Consider the following 26165-nt stretch of genomic DNA (forward strand, 5'->3'; position numbering starts at 1 on the left):
TAACAAGGCAGATATGTTAGCCGTTAGGATTTATCCTTTAGTATAATAATATCATGGGAGTTTCCATTATGGTACAGCAGAAACGAACCCAACTGGGAACCATGAGGTTGCAGGTTTGATCCCTGGCCTCTCTCAGTGGGTTAAGGATCTGGCGTTGCCATGAGCTGTGGTGTTGGTTGCAGATGCAGCTTGGATCAGGCGTTGCTGTGGCTGTGGCGTGGACTGGTATTTGGATACGGTGGTGGAAGGAATGGATGGTTCTTGGGAACCTGCTCTATAGCACAGGGAACTCTACTCAATTTTCTGTGATATCCTATGTAGGAAAAGAATCTGAAAAGGAATGGATATGTGTACATGTGTTACTGAATCACTTTGCTCTACAGTAGAAATTAATACAATGTTTACCTTTATGTCAATAAAATGTTAAGATTCAAGAGAAAAAAAGTCCTGGGAACCATGGATCAATAATCTCATAGCTAGTGGATCATGGGAGAGTGACCAGAAATTACTTGTCTCCAAGTGCTGTGTAACAACATAGGTCAATTGTCAGATGCACTACGTGGGTGCCCAGCCAATGTAAATTATCTTCCCCTTGTCGTGTCATCCGTTTTTATAGCCGTATTTTCCCCTGCTGGTCTGACTTACACGTATTGACAGTCTAGTAATCTTCACTGAGTTCAGCATCGCGTATTTTATTGGCACTTGTTTGCGTTTATGTGTAAGTGGGTGACACAGTTATTACCGAGTCCCTGCTGTAAAGCAGATGGCTTTATTGAAACTGTATTTGCATCAAACACACAAGGCAGGAAAAATGTTTATTTATAACATAATAAGATTGAGTGAATAGAGAACTTGTGGACTGTTTTGCTGGGTGTTTAATCACACAACAGCCACACAAATAGTTTTGTGTTAAGATGTTAAGTCTGCTAAGTTCACAGAGGCCAAGAAGTCCCTCCTGAGGTGCGGTCACCTCTGCTGAGTGATGGATCGGTTCTTCATGCCGTGGGGAGGATGGCTATTTCGGAAGATCATTTATGGGGCCACTTAGAAAAATACAGGGTCCATCATAAACGTGCTTATTTTGACACTCTTCAATTGTGGTTTCGAGGCAGTGGTCATTCTGTAACAAGGCTGTACTCAACACCTCTTAACGCTCTCACAGTTTAGAGACTTGTCTTGGCAACAGATTGGTTGTGGGTCTGATGCAATGTGGTCCTCTCAACAACTAGACTCTAGGAGGTGTGACATTTCATTGTTTTGTGTGGAAAAGAAAACTTCTCATCTCAACCTGAATGGTGAAGACCTGAAAACTATTTCTAGCACTGCATTGTTGATTTCCCACCATTAGGAGAGATATGTTCCAGGAAAATGTAGGAAAAATATTAAATTTGCAGGTAGTAGTTGGCTTCTAACTGTTAGAACAGCCATCTTTTGGAAGACTGTAGGGAAAATATCGCATTTGCGTGCCGTGGTGGGGGCATTCACATAACTGGTGTGCATAGCTTTTACCTAGTGTCACTTTGTGTCCTGGATCATGTTTTCACTTTATATATCTCGTTAATTTTTAGCAAGTGGCCTAGGTACTATAGCTTATGTACCATATTTGTTATATGTAACAAACAGATGCCTATCCATGTATAACTGTTTCAAATGATTGGAACTATCAAGAGTTGAGTTTTACTTTGCAGTGTGTCTGGAGCAGGTTTGAGTTTCTTGAAAAATGGAGAGAGTAGGGATCATTTTGGTGAGTTACACATGCCTGACGATATATAATACATATGCTGTGGAGTTCCCGTCGTGGATCAGTGGTTAACGAATCCAACTAGGAACCATGAGGTTGCAGGTTCGATCCCTGGCCTCGCTCAGTGGGTTAACGATCCAGCGTTGCCATGAGCTGTGGTGTAGGTCGCAGACACAGCTTGGATCCCGCGTTGCTGTGGCTCTGGCGTAGGCTGGCAGCTACAGCTCCAATTAGACCCCTAGCCTGGGAACCTCCATGTGCCACAGGAGCGGCCCAAGAAAAGGCAGAAAGACAAAATAAATAAATAAATAAATAAATATGCTGAAAATGTGTGAACCTGTAGAAGAAATAGAAACTTGATGGAGAAAGATCCGTTGAAAGACCTAAAGGAGATGCCGAAGAGATCAGGTTGAAACCAGTCAAGATACGGATCAGCGTCAGCCTTACGCTTTTTTGCTTTCCTGTCTGGGAAAGGCCAAAGGAGCCAAGGAAGACTTGTGATCTGCTTTCGTAACCCAGCTTCACTTGATATTTTCGGTTTGGCTTTGGACAAATTCCTTGTCTAACCACATGCGCCTCACCTAGAACACGGGAACAATACCTAGTTCACGGACGGAGCTAGAGAACAGATGAAGTAACACCACGGAGGACCTCGCTCAGCCCCAGGGACATACGTGCTGTGCTTCGGGAAGTCCACTGAGCCCTGTCCTGTTGCTCAGAGCTCCCACGTGGCTCCTGGTTTCTTCACCCTTTTGTAACCATCGTCTGTTGTGTCCTCATAGCTGGGACCACACCTCTGCCATTAGCAAAGTGTGTTGTCCCAATCCGTTGGTGTGTCCCTCCTCCAGGGGGGCCGTGCAGTTCTCGGGGAGGGAACCATGTCCGATTTCGTACCTTCACCGAACTTAAGGGCTCACAGATGATGTGGAGTGACTGACGTGACCAGGTGGCTGCCTCTCTGTCAGCTCACCTCTGGGCTCTTGGGGTTAATAAGTCTGTGTGACTGTGCCCTTGTCGCTCTATCTTTCTAAATAGATGCCTTCATAATTCATTGGTAGGAAATCATAATTGCATTGAAAAAGTTCTCCAGGAAGCTTCTCCAACCCCACTCTTCCAGGTAGAATAACCCGTCTCTTCTTTGTGCCCTTAGAGAACCAGGTACAGATGTCCATCATATAACTTGAATCATCTTATTGGACTTGTGTTTGTTTGTGTGCTTGTTGCCCTGATGGATAATAAGCTCCTGGAGGGTAGCCTTTGCCTCTCGTTCACCTCCGCCTCCTCAGTACTTTCAGAGGGTGTTTGTTGACAGATCGCCTGAGGGTATCTCTTTCTCAGCCTGAAATGTTGATTTGTTAATTTTTTGTTAATTTTTTGTTAGGGTGACAAGTCTTCCCATTACTCAAGGCTGTTTTTAACTTTATCTACACTGTATAAAATAGTTTAAAAGGTGTCTCGTGCTGGTTTCCTCATTATAGGACAGATCCAAATTCAACGTTCAGTTATTTATATTCATGTATAACCTGGCACTCACATTTGATTTAGATATTTTATGGGAGATGTATTTTATGAGATGTATTTTAAATGCCAGCAAAACTCTCAGTGCTGTGAAGTATCTGCGTTATTAAGTGTAATAAAACATATTACAATAAGCCAGGAATCTGCTGACTGTTTCCTCTTGCCCTGCAGGGACCCTAGAGGTTGATAGCTTTATTTTCGGAAAATCATTGCTACATTACTAGTTTAAACTGTTGTATTAAATGCACTTAGAAAGAGATCTCTGTCTACCAGCCAGAGTGTAGGGGAGAAAAATCATGCTTTCACTCAGAAGGCCACTGGCCATGGTGGAAACACTGTTTCTTCATGGGGTTGATGATAAATATTATTTTCTCACATATTTATTTTTCCAAAGTTAAAACGACTTTATTTTTTATATTTGTAGATGAAGAATGCATCTGTTTATAAAACTAATTTCTATTTTTTAATCGGTCAATGAATTTTATTACATTTATGGTTGTACAATGATCATCACAACCAAATTTTATAGGCTTTCCATGCCAAACCCTCAAACTAATTTCTATTTATGCAGAAAGTGGAGGTAAGATGAAATATCACTACCCAGAGGTATCTAAGTTATTGCGTTTGCTTACACACAAGTATGCATGTGTATGTGCATGTGTTATGTACACGTGTGTTTACGTGCTCACACCTGCTCACACATATTTTACAAGGTGAGGTTGTACTACAGGCATAAAGCTTTTTACTTGCTTTCTTGCTTTTTTAAACTTAATAGTGTCAGTGATTTTTTTAAATATATTTTTTCAAACTGTACTAAAATTCCTACTTTTTTTTTTTTCTTTTCTTTTTCTTTTTTTTGCTTTTTAGGGCGCACCCACAACATATGGAAATTTGAAGGCTAGGGACTGAATCGGAGCTGCAGCCACTGGCCTACACCACAGCCACAGCAATGAGGGATCTGAGCCGCATCTGTGACCCACACCACAGCTCATGGCAACATCGAATCCATAACCCACTGAACGAGGCCAGGGATCAAACCCACGTCCTCATGGATACTAGTCATTTGTTACCACTGAGCCACAACAGAAACTCCCAAGAATGTTTTATTCTCCAGTGATTTTAGATAAAAGAGGTTTTATTCTTGTGAGTAAAAAATTTCAGAGAGTTCCTGTTGTGGCGCAGAGGAAAAAAAACTAATATTCGTGAGGATGAGGGTTTGATCCCTGGCCTCGCTTAGTGGGTTAAGGATCTGGCGTTGCCTTGAGCTGTGGTGTAGGTCGCAGATGCAGCTCAGATCCTGAGTTGCTGTGGCTGTGGTGTGGCCAGCAGCTGCAACTCTGATTCAGTCCCTCGCCTGGGAAATTCCATATGTTGAGGGTGTGGCCTTAAAAAACAACAACAAAAAAATAAAAACAAAAGGGTGCAACTCCTATTTCTGGACTTACAATATCTTAAAAAAAAATTCTTCCTACTTGTTTCCAAGTTTGGTAAGAACTTGGTTACTCCTATTTTTAACTTTCTTTAATGAAAAAAATTCTAAAATGTGGGTACAAAAATGGTTCTGAGACTTGGGATTTTATTGACCTGTGTGAGGAAAAGACCGGGGGACCAGTGCAGCCAAGTCAAACGGTCATAAAATCACATAAAATGCCTCGTGTTTGATAGCACCTTCACTTCAGAAAAGCAAGGATGGATTCTGACCCATCAAGTGTGCGAAGGGCAGCTCTCAGAAGGCCGAAGGACCACCGGGAGGGCTCAGATGGGCCTTCTGAGGAAGCACCTCGGTTTGCGCTTACCCAGCTCTTGTGCAAGACGCAGGATATGTGCACATGAGGTGTTGCAGGAGGCCAAATGCTGTGACCTGCTCTCCAGTAGGACAAAGGCCTCGGGACTTGGCTGGGACTGTGGGAGCCTCTCACCTCCTCCTTTCCTCCTGGTGTGGCTTTCTCAGCTTTCCTCACGCCCCCTGCCACCACGGTGCAGCCACTCCCTTCCCTGTTGCTTCTCTCATCTGCCTCTCTTTGTCTTTTCTCTGCTTTTCCAATTCTTATGGTTTCCCCTGCAGAGAAAAGATGATCCGGCACCTGCAGCATATGGAGGTTCCCAGGCTAGGGGTCGAGTCAGAGCTGTAGCCACTGGCCTGCACCACAGCCACAGCAATGCCAGATCCGAGCCATGACTGGCAACTGTGACCTACGCTACAGTTCATGGCAACACCGGATCCTTAACCTACTGAGCAAGGCCAGGGATCGAACCTGCATCCTCATGGATATCAGTCAGATTCATTTCCACTGAGCCACCATGGGAACTCTGTGAAAAGGTGGTCTTTTAAGACACAGTCCTCTTTTCCCAGGTCATTGGTGAAGTACTCAAAGGCATTTATTAATTCACTTGTTCATTCAGCACAGATTTGTCACTGTGTCTCTCTAGAGACGCAAAGACAACTCCGGCCTCTGCTCTGGGCGTTCTCAGTGCCACGGAGGTGGCTTTGTGTCTTTAACTTTCTGGGAAGTTGTCATGGCTGCTCCCTGTTCCTTGCGCTTTGGGCTTCTATGTGCTGGTTTCAGTCTTACAATATATTTTAGATTTCTTTGGGCCAGTCCATTTTTTTTTTCCCTTTTGTGTCTGTTGAGTGTAGGACAGTGTCTTGTACAGAATAAGTTTCTTTCCCTGTTCTGGGCAGGGGCCTTTTGAGGATCTGATCAATGTGCAAGTCAAAGTCTAAAATCAAACTGTTTAGTCTCATGTGAGGCCTAAGTTGTAGACTAAGTTGCAAATGCATCAGATTTCCTCTCTCATGCATGGTAAGAACTGGGTTATGGGTCCGGAAGAGGTGTTATACATAGAATTTCACATTCTTATAAACATTTTTTTTTTTTTCCTCTTGGCCATGCCTGAGACATGTGGAAGTTCTGGAATGAGGGATCAAACACGGGCCACCACAGGGACAATGCTGGATGCTTAACCCACTGCACTAGGGAACTCCCGCTTAACCAGGGAACTCCTAAACATAACTTTTTCGAGGTTGTATCCCTGACTAATAACTGAATGCCAGCCTTTTTAAAGATGAGATCGCCAGCACCACATAGAAGCATGTAACCCCAGTACCACACCCTACTCCCCCATTCTCATATGTTAGGTTTGAGTTCCTAGGTTTCTTTGCAATAGAAGATACTGTATTTGAGGAACTAAAGGACTTTATAGTAAACATAGATTGAAGGGGAGCAAATTTGTGAGTAAGTAGCTTAAAGTTTTATATATATTTTCTTCATTAACTAACATCGAACAATGAAAGCAGTACACTCAATGAAGAGAATATACCTGGCATTTCAGATAGCAAATTGGTGTCCTGGCTGCTGTGCACTTAATCTGATGAATGAAAACAGTGGGATCTTGATGATATCGGAAGAGGGACAGTTCTTGCGTGAAGGCAGGTTTGGGGGTGCTTTGCATGCTTGTCTTCTTCCAAAGACCAGGCCTGAAGGACCTGCTCAGGTAAAGTCTACGTTTCTAAGTGGAGACGGAGCTTTCACAATTGATTCCTTTTTCACACATGATTTATATCTGGTATTTCTGCCAAATGCAACTTGCCTTGCGATCGTTGATAGAACTGTGTCTGTGGTTCTGCAGTTGTCTGGCTCCCTGAACTGAACCTTCTGTGTCTCGGTTGTCCTGGTGGCATCAGGGTCCTGAGTGAGCTGTGGCCGTGGGGGAGGGAGGGTGAAGCGCCTCTGCTGGGGGGGAGTCACTTCCTACCAACTTTAGAAAAAATCATCTTAAATGATTTTTAAATCTCTCGAGTCGCGCATACAAGCGAAATCTAAAATAAAATTACAGTGCAGAAATGGAAAATGTTCAGCAATAGGATGACCGATAGTATGAACATCTGACTCAGGAGCGTTATTTTCTTGGTAGGGTGACACTTGAGCTTTTAGCAACTTGACCAAGCTTTTTACTACTATAAATACATTTTTAAAAATGTGCACTTCCTGGTTTTGGTTGAACTATTGTAAGTTTCCGTCCAGAATCGTCTGGAAGGCCCATTTTAGTAGCCATAGACGAGAGGCCTTTGAGCAGTTAGTCTAGTCCTGAATCCCGTCCTGGCAGGTACATGGAAAAAAGGCAAGTAAAGCTAATAGTGAAATACTAAGGCTGACACTGAAAGTGGGTATAGGATAAAAGAAGAAATGGGAATTGTGTGATGGAAGTGATAGCTAATGGTATGGTGGTGGTATTATTTTGCAGTATGTTAAGTGTTAAGTGTATCAAGTTGACATACTGTACATGTTAGACTTAACTAAAGTCATATCAATTATATCAGAATAAATCTGGGAAAATAAAATGGGTAAAGGAATGGGGGAAACACTAGGCCAAGGAAAGATTATCTTTGTCTTCTTTGAGAGCATGAGGTAAGACAAGAACAAGCCTTACTTTGTGTGCAGAAATTTCGAGAAAAGAATTTATTCACAAAAGAATTTTATGGGATTCTTTTAATTTTTAAGGAATGCCTATTAATTCAGGGCATTTATTGCAGTCTTTATAGTTGTGTATTCACTTCTGATTTTAAAACTTACTTTTTGTCTTTTTTAATGTCCAAGGTAAGCAATATTTATTTATTTATTTATTGCTTTTTAGGGCTACACCTGCAGCATATGGAAGTTCCCAGGCTAGGGGTCCAATCAGAGCTGCAGCTGCCAGCCTACACCACAGCCACAGCCACAGCAATGCCAGATCTGAGCCCCATCTGCGACCTATACCACAACTCACATCAACACCGGATCCTTAACCCACTGAGCAAGGCCAGGGATTGAACCCATGTCCTCTTGGATACTAGTTGGGTTCATCACTGCTGAGCCACCATGGGAACTCCAAGGTAAGCAATACTTTAAGTTAGATTCATGTTGCTGTGGCTGTGGCATAGGCCAGTGGCTACAGCTCCGATTCAACCCCTAGACTGGGAACCTCCATATGCTGCAGGTGCAGCCCTAAAAAGACAAATAAATAAATAAATTCAGATATCAGAAGAAGTTAGTTGAAGGAAAAAAAAAAAAAAAGAGCAAGGGAGAAACCAGAAACAACAGGGAGGAGTTCCCATTGTGGCTTGGTGGGTTAAGAACCCAAAATAATGTCCGTGAGAATGTGGGTTCAATCCCTGGCCTCGCTTAGTGGGTTAAGGATCCGGTGTTGCTGCTAGATGTGGTGTAGGTCTCAGATATTGTTCGGATCTGGTGTTGCTTTGTTTGTGGTATAGGCCAGTAGCTGCAGCTCCTGTTCAACCCCTAGCCTGGGAACTTCCACATGCTGCAGGTGTAGCCATAAAAAGAGAAACAAAACAAACAAAAAACAACAGAGAAAGGAAGTTTATAGGTAACAATGCTTGCATTTCTACAACTCCTTAAGGTTAAGGGCTAATTCTTAGACTGTGAACACCCTGGGAGAAGGGGCTTGTCTGTTTTCTCTTCTGTTTTTGGCATTTGGCCTTGTATCAGACTTGTGTCTTTGGCATTGACCTGTTCCTAGTGGTGCCTCGCACTTAATGGGCATTCATCCAGTGCTTAATGAATGAAATGAATTTATGAACCTAGATTTCTTTTAGATTACCTTTTCTAATACAACAGACCTGTAGGAAAGCATGACTTTCCCCATTTTATAAATAGACAAACCAAGACTCACATAGGTTGAGTGATTGCCTAAAACTTCTGCTGATGGTGGTTTTCCATAATGATGTGAATTGTATAAAATTAGGGATATATTTTATTTCATTGTCATAGCACCTTATTATAAAAAGCATTAGGCAGTATTTATGAATCCTTCCTAAAATTATGCTCGGCCTGTAATTTCACTAAACTAAGTACTGTCCTATGAGGAAACTAGAATTTGTCTGCATTTTAAATTCTGGAACTTAGAGAAGTCAAGTATGTTTCCTAAATTCACCAGGCCAGTGGGCGGGTCACTTGAATGCAGGCCTTTCTGACCCTTGAACCCTTTCTTAATTACTACACTAAATAACTTCCTTACAACCACACAATTCCTCTTGGCAGAGCCAGCATTTGCACCCAGTTCTCTTGTTTCTAGTTCCTAAGCCCTTGGTAGCCAGTGTGTATTGTTTGTGTATATTGTGTGTGTATATGTGTGTGTATATGAAGGTACATGTTCCAGTGTGTGTGTGTGTGTGTGTGTGTGTGTATGTATGTATGGTGCTTGCCATGTTAGTCTGTGTTAGGGCCACATGGCAAGCAATTAATCAAATTTTGGAGTTCCCATTGTGGCTCAGCTGAAACAAATCTGACTAGTATCCATGAGGACACAGGTTCGATCCCTGCCCTTGCTCATTGGGTTAAGGATCTGGTGTTTCCATGAGCTGTGGTGTAGGTTGCAGATGGAGCTCAGATCTGGAGTGACTGTGGCGCAGGTCTGTCGCTGCAGCGCTAATCGGATCTGTAGCCCAGGAACTTCCATATGCCGCTGGGGCAGCCCTAAAAAGACAAAAATAAAATACATAAAAAATCAAATTTTGTTACTCTACAATTTGGCACATTTTATAAAAGATACGTGATTAGTGTGATGTAACAAGAGGAGAGAATGAGCAGCCTTACCTGGGGTTGCCAGGGAAGCCTCAACACATGAGTGTGATTTGCTCTGGTGTTGTGAAGGGGATGAATGTTCTCGCAAGAGGAAGAAGAATATTTATGTGATTTATTGTACAAACAAGAATTTGTAAAACATCAATCATCGCAGCAGGACAGTAGGGCTTCAAGATCAGCCGTGGTAACTCAGGACACTGGTTTTCCTATGGAAATGCCATTCTAGGCAGAAGGAACTGCAGCTACCAATGACTGTTCAAAAATCAGAGAATATAGCATTTCAGTTGTTGTTAGCGTAAACAACGACAAAAACAAAAGCCCAAACCAAACCCGTCCACACTGCCTTTTAGGATTTGGATGACAATAGGTAACTCCTGCTGAAGAGACAACCTATAAACCTCTGCTTAGGGAGAAGACAGTTCTAGGATGATAAGCATCCAGTCTGCTTAAATTGCGTAATCTGAAAGTATTTTTAATACTTTGGTGAAGAAGAGGCTGAGTTGGGAGCAGATTTGAGACTGCAGAAGTTAAAGTATTTACTCGAGTTGGGGATAGAGAAGGATACAACATTTAATTCATTTAATTACATGAAATTCATTCAACATTTAATTTGGAATTAAGTTCACTGGGAGATTTGACTCAAAGAAGGAAGACAAAAGGTATCTGGCCGTGGGCGTTAACCACATGGGTTAATACATCCGTTTATTTTATTTTTTTTTTCTATTTGGATTTTTCTATTGCTCTGGAAGTAAAACACTGTTTATTTGGTATTGGGCTCTCGATAGACATGGTGATAACATGATGAGAGGTATTGGTGATTGTTTGATTAACGGGTTTTCTAAACCGAGTGCAAATCTCCAGGATTTAGGGAGGACAGACAGAGCTTTCTGGAAGGATGAGGAAATGGTAGGAAAAAGGAAATACCAAGGAGCATTTTTTTCTACTTAATTAAGATGTATTTCTACTTGGTTAAGTATTCTACTTGGTTAAATTTCAGGAAGGAAATATTATATAGAAGTAATGGATGTATTGAAAAAAATCATGTGTGTGCATATGTGTGTATAAACATACAGATAACATACATGATACTGGTCAGATAAAAGTCTGACTTTGAATTCAGTTCTTGGTAAAAATAGTGATTTTAGTGCAAATTCTATGTACTCTTATGTAACTTAGAAAAGTCCACACCTTTTTTTTTATTTTATCTATCTATCTATCTATCTATCTATCTATCTATCTATCTATCTATCTATCTATTTTTTGTCTTTTCTAGGGCTGCTCCCGTGGCATATGGAGGTTCCCAGGCTAGGGGTTGAATCAGAGCTGCAGCCACCAGCCTATGCCAGAGCCACAGCAACGCGGGATCCGAGCTGCGCCTGTGACCTACACCACAGCTCACAGCAACGCTGGATCCTTAACCCACTGAGCGAGGCCAGGGATGGAACCTGCAACCTCATGGTTCCTAGTCGGATTCGCTCACCATTGCGCCACGATGGGAACTCCCCACATCTTTATTTTAATAAAATAAATTGTGAAATAGTGAGTAGAACTAAAACCTGGAGCCTGAATCATACAGCAATCTCTCTGTCAGGTGATAAAATCAAAAGTGATAAGGACAATTTGCATGAAATTTGAAAGTGATGCTAAATTGGGAGCAGTGTGGGTGAAGATAGAATAACAATTCGAGAGGTTACACATGTGGGTGGAAAATAGAATGTAATTTGGCACAAAATACCCTGGTGATCTATATGGGAATAATTTCATTCCAGAGTTATTCAGGTTTGCTCAAAGGTGTTCAGTGGGCAGAAGAAGCCTACTGAAAGGCACTAAGGAAAAAGAAAGCGGTGCTATCTTTTGGAGCGAGGGAAGGAGACAGGCGAGGTAGGTGGCTTAGTCCAGGGCTGAATATTCAGTTGATCTGAATGGCGGTTTAAACATTTTTGGAATTAATTTTAGGGAAACGTCTTTTTCCCTAAATTGCCTCTCTTTTCTGAAGTTGAAATTACTTGGGGAAAGGTGTCTCACTTCATTTTCAGCTGCATTGCAGATGACTTCTTTACCCCATTGATATTGCAGGATATGGTTACTAGCAGTGTTCCCTGTATTATTTCATTATGCTAGTAGGTATAATAATGTTGCTAAGGTTATAAAGCAGGCATTAATCATTTCCTTTTACCTACAGGAATTATATGTACTTTATATGCAGGAATTAACACAGTATTCCTAAGTATACTCCTTAGGATGTTTTTACCAAAACAGCCTCCAAAAATATTCAGATTAACAGACTGGCTTAGAGCCCCGGTAATGTATTTTTATCAAGTTAATAATTACTTCGAATTTAATGATGTGACTTTCCCACTTCATGGTAACACAAAGAAATGAATGACAAAGCAGCAAATGAGCTGAAAAAATTAACGTGTGCCCCCAAAATAAAAATGTATATCATTCTGGGGAGGAGGTCAAACAGAGTGGGGATCACGCGGCATCACAGAGCCCAGGATCTGAGCTGTGGGTGATTCGGTGTCAGCCCTGGGGGATCTTGTGGCCGAGACTTTACGTGAACAGCAACCAAGGGTTTTGAATTGAAAATTAAGACATGAGGCTGACAAAATATTCAGAGATTTTCTGTGTGAAAGGCAATAGGAGAGATGCCTTTTGGATATTCAAATATGGGGGTTTGAGAGGCATTTATTGTGGAGGTGGAAGGACAAAATGTTAGCATGTGTTTTTACAGCTAAATGTATTTGTGAAGAGGGTACTTGACAATGCTGTTTGAACAACGATCACTTGGTCATACAGAGGAAAAAAAAAAAAAAGAGCAGGTGGACCCTGAACAATTTGGGGGTTTGGGCACCGACTTCCTTGCAGTCAAAAATCCATATACAACTTAGAGTCGGCCCTCCTTGTCCGGGGTCCTCTGTGTGGGAGTTTCCTCCACACCCCCATTCAGCCAGCTACCCACAGTGTAGTATGGTAGTATTTACTATCGGAAAAAAAATTTGTGCTTGGGTGGATCTGCGTGGTTCAAACTCAGGTTGTTCAAGGATCAACTGCAGTAAATTCAACCCCTAATCCAAGCGTTTCCCTTTGCATACAGCCCTTTTCTTTTATTTATTTATTTTTATTTTATTTTATTTTATTTTTTTGTCTTTTAGGGCTACATCCAAGCCATACGGATGTTCCCAAGCTAGGGGCTAGGGAATAAGAGCTGCAGTAACTGGCCTGCACCACAGCCACAGCCACGCCAGATCCAAGCCGCATCCATGAACGATGCTGCAGTTTGTGGCAACACCAGATCCTTAACCCACTGAGCAAGGCCAGGCATAGAACCCGCAACCTCATGGTTCCTAGTTGGATTCATTAACCACTTAGCCATGACGGGAACTCTGCCCTTTTCTTTTAGAGCACACTCAACACTAAACTTGGTTTCCATTCTCTGGATCGATGGATTTCTAAGGCTCATCTCTAAAAGCCAAGTAAATGTGTGTCACCACAAGATTTTTCCTTATTCTGAGTGCTGTTTCCACTGAAGAGCCACCAGAGTTGCCTGCCTTGGGGTAACCCACTCAACGGTGGCTCTCGCTCCCTGCCTCCCAGGGCTTGGCTGTCTTGGCTGTGCCTCTGATTCCATCCCTGCTGCTCCCTCCACCACCCTGACTTCACTGCGGTTGCTGTGACTGCTTCCACCCATCTCTAGATCCTGATCTCCAGCGACTGCGTTCGACTGTCCCATAATGGCCTGTGCAGAAAGAAATGACTATTTTTCTGTACCCTTGATAGGGAGCCTTGCAAGCCAGGCTTCTCTGGAACATGGATTGAGCCATTTTTAGTGTGCTGCAGGGGAGCTGTGTTCCAGGCAATGATATGACCAAGTGATACTTTTTCTCATTAAAGGCTACCATGTATGGCTTTCATTAACAGCTTAAGGAATATAGTAAAATAGGTGCTTCAGGCTAATTTTGATCTCTACACTTCCCAGGGATTTAGTTTTCTAGTGCACATACTAGAAATACATAAGGAGGATTAAAGATGCTATGTATTAGCTTTTTTTTTTTTTTCCTCCCCCGGGTCCAAGAGCTAATGCCGGGGTTGACAGAAAAGCCTTTAAAACTGAACTAAGTTCCTGCCGAAGGAGAGAGGTGCGGTGCTCCTTATGAAGACAAGCTGTAGAACGCAGCAGAGGGCTTGTGTGTATGTGTGATGGTGACAGCTGGCCAGGGACCCTGAAATTCACCACTGAATACACACCATCATCTGGGTTGGCAACCCAGCTGATGCTAATGAGCAAAACTGCTTAATAATTTAAAGTCTTTATTTTATTTGTAATTATTAACATCACCAACTTCTAAAAAGGCTTTTGAGGTGATTTCATAATGAAGATATACTGATATATTAGCATGTAAGTAAGAGAATACAATAACAGTTTAATGTAAAAATTTAATACGTTTGCTGGCTAACAGGGAAGGATTACTGTTTATTTTTCTATGTGATAAACTGCATCACCATTCATTCATCAATTTATGCAAACATTTGTCTGTTTTAAAAGCTCTGGGGATACAGAGATGAAATAATTGTAGTCTCCACCGTCAAAAATATTTATTTCATGTAGGAACAGTTGGGCAAACAGATATAGTCAAGCTAGATATTATCACAGGTATGAGCCTGGTCCTATAGAGTAGATAGGATACACGTTGGGGAAGTTGTTTGTTTTTTTTTAATTACTCAGATGAATTTATCACATCTATAGTTGTATGATCATAACAATCTGATTTCACAGGACTTCCATCCCACAGCCCAAGCACATCCCCCCACCCCCGTTTTTTTTAATTGAAAAAATTAAAAAAAATTAATGTATATTTGATTCACAATGTTGTCCCAATTTCTGTAATACACACATACACACACACATATATAGGTATACACATTATTTTTTATATTCTTTTCATCATGGTCTATCCCAGGGGATACATGTGTTTTTACAACTTAGCCCTACGGGTATGAGCTTAATCATTTCAGTAGTTACATATAACCCACAAGAATACTTCATCATTGAAGACAAGGGAAAAACCCTCTAACTTTTTTTTAATTTAATTTTTTTAAAGGCCGCACTTGTGGCATCTGGAAGTTCCAGGCCAGGGTTGGAATCCAAGCCACAGCTGCAACCTCTACCATAGATGCAGTAATGCTGAATCTTTTAACCCACCTCACCAGCCCTGGGTTGGAACATGTACCTCCACAGAGACCTGACCTGTTGCAGTAGGATCCTAACCCACTGTGCCAGGGTGGGAACTCCAAAGCCCTGTAACTTTAAGTGTTATTAAATCATTATTATTATTATTATTTTCTTTCTATGGCCAGCTGCACCTGTGGCATATGGAAGTTCTCGGGCTAGGGGTTGAATCAGAGTTGCAGCTGCCAGCCTGCACCACAGCCACAGCAACACTGGATCTGAGCCACATCTGCGACCCATACCACAGGTTGTGGCAATGCCGGGTCCTTAACCCACTGAGCAAGGCCAGGGATCGAACCTGCATCCTCATGGACACTGTGTCAGGTTCTTCACCTGCTGAACCACAATGGGACCCCCTGAATTATTATTACATTTTGGATGAAGTAATTAAATTTTTATCCTCTAAAAATGAATTGCAGCCTAGACAATAATCAAAGTGGAAATACTGGCTTTCAGTTTACTGAAAATATAAGGGAGTTGTAGTTTAGTTATTTGAGCACAAAATTGGAGCTGAGAAGCAGTCCTCCTCCATTTCTGGCTTTCTTCCTTGAGTGCTCTTTAGGGTCTTTTTTTTTTTTTTGCTTTTAACTCAGTGAACGTTATTATATTTATAGTTGTACAATGGTCATCACAACTCAATTTTAGAGCATTTCCATCCCAAACCCCCAGCCCATCCCTCCCCACCCCAACCTGTCTCCTTGGGAAACCACACGGTTTTCACAGTCTGAGTCAGTATCTGTACTGCAGAGAAGTTCATTGTATCCTTTTTTTAGATTTAGGGTCTTAATTTATTTATAATAACAGGATCAGAAAAACTGAAGGTATTATGTAGTCCTGAACGGATGCTATGCACGTAACTATTTCAGAATTATTCAGGCAGCATCTGTAGAGGGGATTCTTCATAGAACAATGGTGACGATGCCCTTTCTGTTGGGACCCACCGCCTCTCCAGCGAAAGGGACAAATGAGGTCCCCATACAAATACAAATTCTTCTTTTCCTTCTTTTAAAAAGAAAGTTTTCCAAAAGAGGTAAGATTTAGTTGGCCTAATTTTGCAAGACAGAGGTAGAGAGAGAGACACAGGACAGTCTGGTGAATGGGCCAGACACAGAAAACCAAGGTAAGGGCGAAACTTGATTTATTAGTATTTCCCTTCCATAGCTGCCTCCCTGCCTACTAGTTCTACAAGGCATGATGGTAGCCTTTGGAGAGGGGAGAGGACGACTTAGAATGCCAGGGGTGCTGGGGAGAGGTTGGCTTAAGTCTCAGCTAAGAAGGAAGACTTCTTGGACCTTAATATTTGTAGATGGGCTTCATCACGGTCTCTTTTGTGCCTTTCAACACCGTCAATCAGCTTGTAATGGCCACACTTATAATTCAGATTATGCCAGACGCTTAAATTCAGAGTCTTGCCTTCAAATGGGATAATGAGTATCCCATCAAGAAGCCAAGAAATGAGCCTGGCTCTTGGTGGCTCCTGCGAAAATTGGAGTAAGTCAGCACATCCACGTGGTTGTGAAGCTGTATTAGAAATTGTCCACCTTCCCACAAGATACCCTGTCTCAGATGAGATTGAAATAACTCGTTTCACAACAAGCCGCAGAGGTTTTTCTGTTACGTAGCCTCAGTTAACACCAGTCCATGATTGCTGACAGTTTTAGAGAAGTACAAGAACAAGAAAGGGGAAGCGATCCTATTTGCATTCATAGCATTGAGAAAAGGCAAAATGGTTTCTGCACACATAGAGGAAAAAGGAAGCCATACGCTTAATAAAAGGAGTAGAGGGAAAAGAGAGTCTTGAAGGGTTTTATGGTGAACTTTTTAGCAGCCTGACCTTTAAATGTTTCCTTTCTGTAACATTGATCTCACTAGCCTTCAAGTGGGAACGATGAAGAGGCTGCACCATGAAAAAAGCCACTTGGCCTTGTCTGTTGTGATAGCTACCTGGTTATGAAACATCTTCTAACCTAGAGAGCTCTGGCCTGACGTGTAACTTTCAGGTTGTCTTAGACCTTGACAGTGTTAAGCTTTCTTCTTTTGAAAGTTTTCTGCATCTTTCCTGAGTGTTTTTCTCCACCTTGTAATAAATCAGCCAGCTGTTTATGTATTTCTGAAGGGGCAGAGGGGGTGAGCATGGTGGTTGAAGACTGCTGGCTGCGTCATCAGGATGTGTCACTTGTCACTGGATATACCCTAGAGAGAAGCTCTGCAGTATCTGTCCTCATTGGGCCTTTCCATATGAAGTCAAGAATTCATTGACTCAGGAGTTCCCGTCGTGGTGCAGCGGAAACAAATCCGACTAGGAACCATGAGGTTTCGGGTTCGATCCCTGGCCTTGCCCAGTGAGGATCCAGCGTTGCCGTGAGCTGTGGTGTAAGTCGCAGACGCGGCTTGGATCCCGCATTGCTGTGGTTGTGGTGTAGGCCCGCGGCTATAGCTCCAATTAGACCCCTAACCTGGGGACCTCCGTATGCTGAGGAAGTGGCCCTAAAAGGACAAAGTGACAAAAAAAAAAAAAAAAAAAAAAATCATTGACTCAGTTGGTGGCCCCTTTTCACATACCCTGTTCCCTAACTTGCTAAGTGACCATTTTCAGGGACTACCCACCGCTGCCTGTGCAATACCCCAGGGCAGAGCAGTGGGTATAATTCTCAACCCTTCTTTTCTCCCTCACGCCACTCCCTCCACCCCACTCATATTCAATCAGTTGCCAGGCATTTCTTTTCCATATTTCCTGCCAGAATTCGTTCCCTTGCTCCTTCGACCCTCCTAGTCCAAATCACCCAGTAACTTTTTCATTAAATGACTCTGACAGCTTTCTGTCCTCTTCCTTAGCTACCCTCCTCCTAATCTCCCCTGTAAAGAGAAAAGAAGAACAGTTAATTTTGCACACTGCAAAATGGAGCTAGTGTAACACAGTGGTTAAGGATGTAGACTCTGTAGCCAGACGGTGTGGATATGAATTATGACTCCATTACTTTGGCAAATGCAGTTATGTAAGCTTGGGTGAACATCTAAGCCTCGATATACATGACAGAAAGAAAAAAAAAATGCTTTCCTGATTGAGTTGTTCTGAGGATTAAAAGACATAAACATTTAGCATAGATCGTGGTATATAGCACACACTCAGAATTACTCTAATAGCCCTAAAACCCTGAACTGAGTCTTCTATTCCCTCTTTCAAACCTCAGTGTTTGTTTCTGCTAGGATGAAGCCCCCATCCCTCTGGGCTTGCCCTGCGGGTCCCAGCCCCGCCCCGCGGCACTGCTCTTGCTGCTCCCCGCAGTGTCGTGTTGATTCTGAACCACCTCCACGACTGCCCCCCTGCCCCCGACCCTGCTCCATTTCTTCGTCTTGTCTCATTTGCATCCTGTGCCCTTGACCTGAGACACCCTTGCACCGGAGGCTGGCGATTCCCTTCCCCCTCCTTGAACATCAACCGCTCCTTCTACCTTTGTGGCTGACGCGGGTTCACCCTGCAGGGGCTCCTCTTCCACTTACTCCAGAAGGCTCTCTCTGATACTCTAGGACTCACAAGGAACCTTTGAAGGGCCTTCTTCACAGCACTCGCCCTGTCATTGTGCATTCCTGTGTCTGTGCCCTGCCTGACTAGATTGTCTCTTTGGAGGGCAGAAATTGGGTCATATTTGTTTTTTTTTTTCTTTTTTTTAAATCCAGTTGTTGGCAGTTTCATTCAATTAATACGTATTTAATAAGTTAATAAATCAGTGCCCAATTGGGATGTTTTGTGAAGTTTTATGATGCTTACTACCTAAAAGGCACCACGTTAATATTTGTTAAATGAGGAAAGACTGTGTAGACCTTGCATGTGTCCTTGATTTTGGTAGCTGTCATGTGTGGATATATTTAATACTTAAAGCATCCTGCAGTTATTTAATTCTGATACTTAAAATTGCAATCCTAAATTCTAAAAAAATCTAAAATAAGTGATCTAACAACATTTTATCATTTTTGGCCAAGCATAAGGTGTGGTTATGAAGTGAAATAATGAGATGCATTTGTCTGCGTGCGTCATCAACCAGGTCTCAAGGCAGAATGTTTTCAGCTGCTGCCAGGGATACAGAGCACTGTTAGTGGGTCAAAACACCAGTGACCTCTCTAGGCCTAAACATACTCAGTGAAAGGGTTTTCTCTCTCTCAACAGTGTGAGATAAGTAGTTGGCTTCTGGGACACTCCACAAAGAAAAACGACAGGATTTGGAGAGGTACTTCCGGAGATAACTCACACCATTCTTATTTACATTAACTCTTTCTGTTGCAAGCGATGGATTGCTTAAGCAAAGGGTGGAGTTACGGGTTCATTGGATATAATTGCCTCATGTAATTTGGGAGCAGCCTGATGCTCAGACTCTGGTTTCTAAATAATGTTTCCTGTGTACATTGAAACAGAACTGTTTGGAGAAATGGCTGATTACAGAGCTTGAGCAGGGAGAACCATGAGGTGGGCTCAGGACAGCTTCATCTAAGAAAATAAAGGCGAATGGAGTCAAGTCAAAAGGACACAGGGACCAGCTTGAAGAGACCCCAAGTGGCCAAATTGGGGACTCTGTGAATGTCAAAAGGAATAATGATGGCAATTAATTATTACACAAGCAAAAGCTTAAAAAAAAAAAAAAAAGAGGGAGGACAGGGGAAGTTTGTCTTTTGGCAAGAATACCAGCTAATACATGTGGAAGGCATGATTGAATTTTGCAGTCCCAGATGCAATATTTGAAGCAAAGCTTATCAGTGGATGCTAAATGCATGGTGAAAAATTGTTGGGAAATAGGACAGCCACAGATGACCCCCGCCCACCCCACCCCAGGCTTTACTGATATAAAGGGGAACCCATACCTTTACAGTAAAGAGATGTGGCAATAACCACCTTAACCAGGTGATCAAGCCTCAAATCCACAATCATGGGGTAGCCTAACATTTGGTGTCTTCTGGTGTGAAGAAGTATGACGTTCACAGCATAAAATATTTTTTTTCCCCTAAACTGTTTAACTTGTATCTTGACTTACCTTTGGTTCATAGGAAATATAAATGATGGGGGAATGCGTTTAATGATACCAGGAGGAAGTAAACAGACAAAGCAGACTGTGGAACACTGTATAAGACACCTGGGTCTGGATTCTTCCAAATCAGTATCATTATTAAAAAAAAAAAAGTATCTTTTTTAGCTTAAAAGACACTGCAAAGATAAAGCAACCAAAAGTAGTGGGTAAAATTGAACAGGACCCTAGAGAGTGTGGGGTGGGAGGGGATTGGGGGGGGCTCGTGTAAAAAGGCCTTGGGTGGGCAATGGGTGAAATTTGAATATGGAATGGATACGAGATGATATGGAATTATTGTTAATTTTCTCAGGTGTGATAATGGCCTTGTGAATATTTAGGAAAACAACTTTATTCCTGGGTGATGCCTGTTGAGTTTTTGAGGAGTGACGCGCCTGGATGTCCAAACTTACTTTCGCATACTTTAGCAACGATTTTGTAAATAAATAAGAGAAATGATTGACGCACAAAACCCCACATGGCAGGACATTACAGTTGTTGCGTAAATGGAGTGTTCCTTGTTCTGTTCTTTCAACGTTTCTTTTGATTTGAAATTAAATAAACTGGGAAAAGAAAAAGTGCAATGGAAGGAACACCAAGCAAAAGTCTGGGGACTGGCAGGCAGGCTGGCAGGCCCCACTCTGTCCAGGGCTTCTAAGGCCACTTCCTTTGTCCCTCAACACGTCCTGTACTTGCACCGAGCCCTGGGGGGAAGTGGGATCCCAGAGTTATTAGCCGATTGTTGAGTGACTATGAAAAGCTCCAGCTACGGTTAACAGAGACGCTTGTCTTAACTCGTTTTTCTCGCATTTCCCATGTTTTGAACTTGTAGGCATTCCAAAACAGTTGACTAAAAAAATACCTAAATAAAAAGGTGACCAAACCTGATGACTGCCTGGAAATGTGAGAGCGCACCTGTGAGATTTTTCAAATCCAGTAAATATTTGTGGAACTTAATAGAATTGAATTAATAAGGGTCAAATAAGGTTAAGAGTGGTTCCAGAGGTAAGGGGAAGTTCTGCTTTTAAATCTTCTCTTCTATGCATGCGATGAGGACTACATTTCTTTCTTTCTTTCTTTCTTTTTTTTTTTTTTGACTTTCAATCATAATATTTTTCTGAATTAGTGATCAAAGCACTTGAATGGAGATCTACTGTGGTTTTTCCTACATGGGGGAAAATTTGAGTTTGGTGTGAAATCTTCAGAGGGTAGCATGTGCAATTATGCTTTGTTCCTTGGTGAGCTATGAGTTGGGCACTTAATTATGTAAAAAATATTGCAAGAGAACCATTGCATAATCCCAAGAGAGTAATTATTGTCTATCTTGGCAGAATGCAAGGCTTTTAATCTGTAAATAAGCAATTCTATGTGGAAGAGCTACATGCAGAGTGATTCTATGTCCTAAAGGTCTCTTATGAATTTTTTAAAGTGAAAGCAGTAACGGTGTGTGCTGATTGGGCTGCTGCCTTTGCTTCAAAGGGTTTATGATGCTTCCCCTGTGGTTTTAACCCCTCCTGAAATATTGAAGCCTCAAGAAAGATTCCTGTGAAGGGTAAAACTGCGTCGGAGTTAAGCCCATGAAAAATCTGAATATTTCCAAGGTAGAGAAGTAAAATATGGCTTTCTGCAAATCAAAAAACAAACCAAAATGGAAAACAGAGCAACAAAATAAAATGTTGACAATATTGTAAAAAAAAAAAAAAAAAAGCAAGAGTTCCCGCTGTGGCACAGTGGGTTGAGAATCTGACTGCAGCAGCTCAGGTCTCTGCAGAGGTATGGGTTCGATCCCGGCTGGCACAGTGTGTTAGTGCGTTAAGGGATCCAGCATTGCTGCAGGAGCTACATAGGTTGTTGCATCTGTGGCTCAGCTTCAATCCGTGGCCCAGAAACTTTCTTAGGCCATGGGCTTGGCCACTACAAGAGAGGGCGAGGGGGAGAAAGAGAGAAAGGAAGGGAAGGAAAGACGCAATAATTAGCTAAAGTTTTTCTCACTTATTGGAGGTTAATAATTTTGTGTGTGCCATTGCAGCTACTATTTCTGAAATTCAGGATGTGTGTGTATTTTGAGTAGGTGAATCGGCCTTTTAGATACTGCCAGTAAATTCTGTTGATTGTTTAAGCTGTGATAGCGGCTGCCTTCCCTCTTGTCCCTTGCAGTGTCCTCGAGCCAGGCGTGTTCTTCCCAAGATGAGCTTCTCCGCTTGAGCACCAGACCTTTTCCCCAGGGACTTCATTTGTGGGACTGTCCCTCTCCCTGCGTGACCATCTTTCCCCCTCTCAGCTTCTTCCCATCAAAATAGGAACATGTTGTAACAGCTTCCATGGTTCAGAAGCCCTTCCCGGACCTCTCTCTCTGACTAGACCGCCTCAAGCCTCTGCTCCCCTTTGCAGCAAAGCTCCTAGATATCTATATCGGGTCTTCGCTTGCTCTCTTCCCATTGTCTCTTGAAGCCGCACCATGCAGCTCCCCCCTTTACCCGCCTCACCCCCCCACTTTTGTCAAGGTGCACCCATGACCTTCAACAGCCAGATTCCATGGACAGTGCTTGGTCAAAATCTTATGTGAGTAGTGGCAGCAGCTGGCAGCTTACCACTCACGCCTTCTTCCTAGAAACACCTTCTTTTCTTAGCTTCCGGGGAAACCTGTTCACCCTCTTTCTCAGTCCCTGTGTGGGCTCCCCCTCTTTTCCTGATCTAAGATGACCTGGTCCCGTGGGTCCTCCTTCTCTCGTCTTTCTCCAAAAGTCCATGGTTAAAAATGTTGTGCAGGAGTTCCCGTCATGGCGCAGTGGTTAACGAATCCGACTAGGAACCATGAGGTTGCGGGTTCGGTCCCTGCCCTTGCTCAGTGGGTTAACGATCCGGCGTTGCTGTGAGCTGTGGTGTAGGTCGCAGACGTGGCTCGGATCCCGAGTTGCTGTGGCTCTGGCGTAGGCCGGTGGCTACAGCTCCGATTGGACCCCTAGCCGGGAACCTCCATATGCCGCGGGAGCGGCCCAAGAAATAGCAAAAAGACAAACAAACAAACAAACAAACAAAAAAATGTTGTGCATGCTCTAAAGACCCTCAGATTTATGACTGGAGTATGCACCTGTGCCCCACACTCCAAATGTGTACCTCCAGTTGTCTGCCGCCCCGTTTCCCGGGGGATGACTAATAGGCATCTCCGACTGAAGAGTCAAAATGGAACACGTGTCTCTCACTCAGATTATTGTGGTAGCTTCCCAACTGGTTTTCCCATCTCCATCCTTCTCCAGCCCTTTTCCTTCTGTATTCAAAACTTTTAAAACATCACTTCCAACCCCGACTCTGTTCTCGGGCCTCCAGTGACTTCCCATCTCAGGAATCGTAAAAGCTTGTCCATCAAAGCCTTTTGTCATCTGGCCTCATTGCCTTTCCAGCTCACCTCCTGCATTTCTCCTGTCGCACACTCGGCTCCAGCCACCTTGAACCTCTTCCTCAGTAATATCCCCCCACATTTCTGCCTCAGGGCCTTGGCGTGGGATGCTACTCGAGGCCGCACACGCTGTCCTGTAATTCTGCGTGGCTGCTCCTTCCCCGTCTTCAGATCTGCTTATATGTCCTCTTCTCATCGGCACCTTCTCCAGCCATCTCACTGAAGCCCCCCTGCCCCTGCCCCGGCACTCCTGATCCCTCGCCCAGCTTTAATTTCTTTTTCTCTGTTGCACTCATCACCATAGGAAAAGAACAAGGCTCATGCTTTTGTTTTTGTTGTTCTTGTCTGTCTCCTCGTATTAGAATGAAGGGGCCGGCTTCCGTCTGCCTTGTTTGCACTTGGGTCCTCAGTGCCAGGAGAGAGCGGGCATCAGTGGGCGCTGCTGGGGGAGGGACCGAGAACAGCCCCCAAAGAGGGCACATCCTTCCTCGTCATTTGGCAGCCTTCTGGGTGGGACGGAGGGTAGGTGGCCTTCGGAATGATTCACTGCGTACTGACGGCTGTTTCCTGTTCCTCAGTTTCTCTGCTTGAAGAACATAAGGACGTTCCTCACGGCCTGTTGCGAGACATTTGGAATGAGAAAGAGTGAACTGTTCGAGGCCTTTGACCTGTTTGATGTCCGTGACTTCGGAAAGGTAATTGGTTTTTCTTTTTTTTGTTTTTATTTTTATTGGAGACCGTTTCCTCAAATACTCTTGTTTCTTATCTTGAAATAGGACACGTGGCTGCATGATCTCAGTATCACTTTTACGCATAGGTGGTTTAGCCAAAAACCCCATAGCAGCAACAACTGACCAAATGAGATGAGGGTGGGTAATTTTTCTGTTAAAAAGAGTATTAGGAGAATCTTTAACCAGAGGCGATGTCTCCTTTCGGTTGTCTTGGAGCACAGGATTCCTATTTTCTGTGTTTTAGAGCTTGTGGGGCTCTCAGGCCTGAGGACTGAACTCTAGGTTTCTCCACACCTAAAAGTCACCCGATCTTGGGGAGTTGAGGATACTTTGTTGGCTCTCTTGCTGCTTGGGTAGGTGGCCTGGCAGAAGACAGGACTGGCCGAAACGTTTGAGGTTGTTCACTTACCCCTATTGGTTGTATTTTAGTGGATACGTGTTAGGTTGTTGGATTTCAATAATTGTCACATGTAAGTTGTCCTCATGTTTATCTACTCTCATTGCATGGATATACAGCAAACACCCGTGTGTCATAGGGGACAGAAATCATTCTTGGAAAAGTTATGTTCATTTATTTTGAAGTGATTGGGCATAAAGTTAAACTTCTTGTGTCTAAGAAGCCAGAAAAGAGTCAGGTTAGTTACGTGACCTTATTTTGAGCCCCTGCTGACATAATTGCATTGTGAAAATAAGCACATAAGAAGGGAAAAATTTAAAGATATTGAGGTGTTTGCTCTTATGCTTCTCATTCAGGTGTTAGTATTTCCTCAAAAGGCTGTTTGATCAAATAAAGACTTCTTTACTTACTCTCTAAGATGTAATATTTTGATTATAAAATAAAAACTGAGCAGTGGATTGGTTTGCTTGGCAATGGGAATGAATAGCACAAACTTGAAGTAGAGACCTAAGGAATCGGGTGCTGAAATGCAGCACGTATGGGGCAGCCATCCTGTCCCCGGGAGGGAGAAGGCATGGTGGCTTCTCTCTTGGTTACTTTGTGGTCTTTTGGACATCAGCAGTCTCTGCGTCATCAAATACCTGCCCACTTGGAAGTCTGTACAAAGGGAAATGGGTATAAGAACATGGTGTCTAAAATTCCCCTTTTCTCTGGCAAGCTGTGATTTTAACTGTCTTGAGGTCCAAAAAAGTGATGGAAGATAATGTGTGATGCGAATTACCAGGAACTGAAAACCAAGCCTCCTCATAAAGAGGCAGTGGCACGTTTGTCTGTGGCCGTGAACTGAAGCGATGAAAACAGAGAGGAATCGGATAGAATTCCAGGTGAAGTGGCCAGTCCTCTAAGCTGCTGGCTGGGAAAATGCCTCCGCAACTTTGAAGGATTTTTTGCTACTCTTTGACCTTTCCTCCTATTTTTTAAAAAATGTTCATTGGTTGTTCTTTCTTCCCCCCCTCTCTTTTGGGGAAATGGAAAATGAAAATGAATTGGGGAAATGAAAAATGAAAGAAGAGTCTTGACTTTTTAAAGCTCTTCATTTTTCAGCCGAATTTGCACGAAATAGTGTTGACAGAGACGGAGTAGTCATAAAAATTGTGTAGAAATACATGGCTTTGTTCAGTGGAACAGCATTGCATGCAAGATTGATTAGACAAAGGTAGCATTGTAGGTGAGTTGAGGTTATACAGAGAATGTAAAGGAATAAACTGTATACTTCTTAAGGGTAATTGTATTTCTGGCTTTTTAAAAGTTTTGATAGTGGGAAGTCTGAAACAAACTTGGGATTGCAGATGAGAACTTGATTCTGTATATACCACTTCCTGTTGTGGCTCAGCAGCTGACAAACCTGACTAGTGTTCCTGAGGATGCTGGTTCGATCCCTGGCCTTGCTCATTGGGTTAAGAATCCGACGTTGCCATAAGCTGTGGTGTCAGTCACAGACGTGGCTCAGATC

General features: G+C 42.9%; 1 protein-coding gene across 1 annotated transcript in view; it reads left to right on the forward strand.

Annotated features, from left to right (window-relative positions):
• Nucleotides 1-26165, forward strand: part of VAV3 (vav guanine nucleotide exchange factor 3) — a 377763-nt gene that overhangs the window by 60154 nt on the left and 291444 nt on the right. The window contains 1 exon segment of the mRNA XM_021090110.1: nt 24103-24219. Within this exon segment, the coding sequence (XP_020945769.1) occupies nt 24103-24219 (117 nt within the window).

This window comes from Sus scrofa, chromosome 4 (assembly GCF_000003025.6).
Source record: "Sus scrofa isolate TJ Tabasco breed Duroc chromosome 4, Sscrofa11.1, whole genome shotgun sequence".
NCBI lineage: Eukaryota > Metazoa > Chordata > Mammalia > Artiodactyla > Suidae > Sus > Sus scrofa.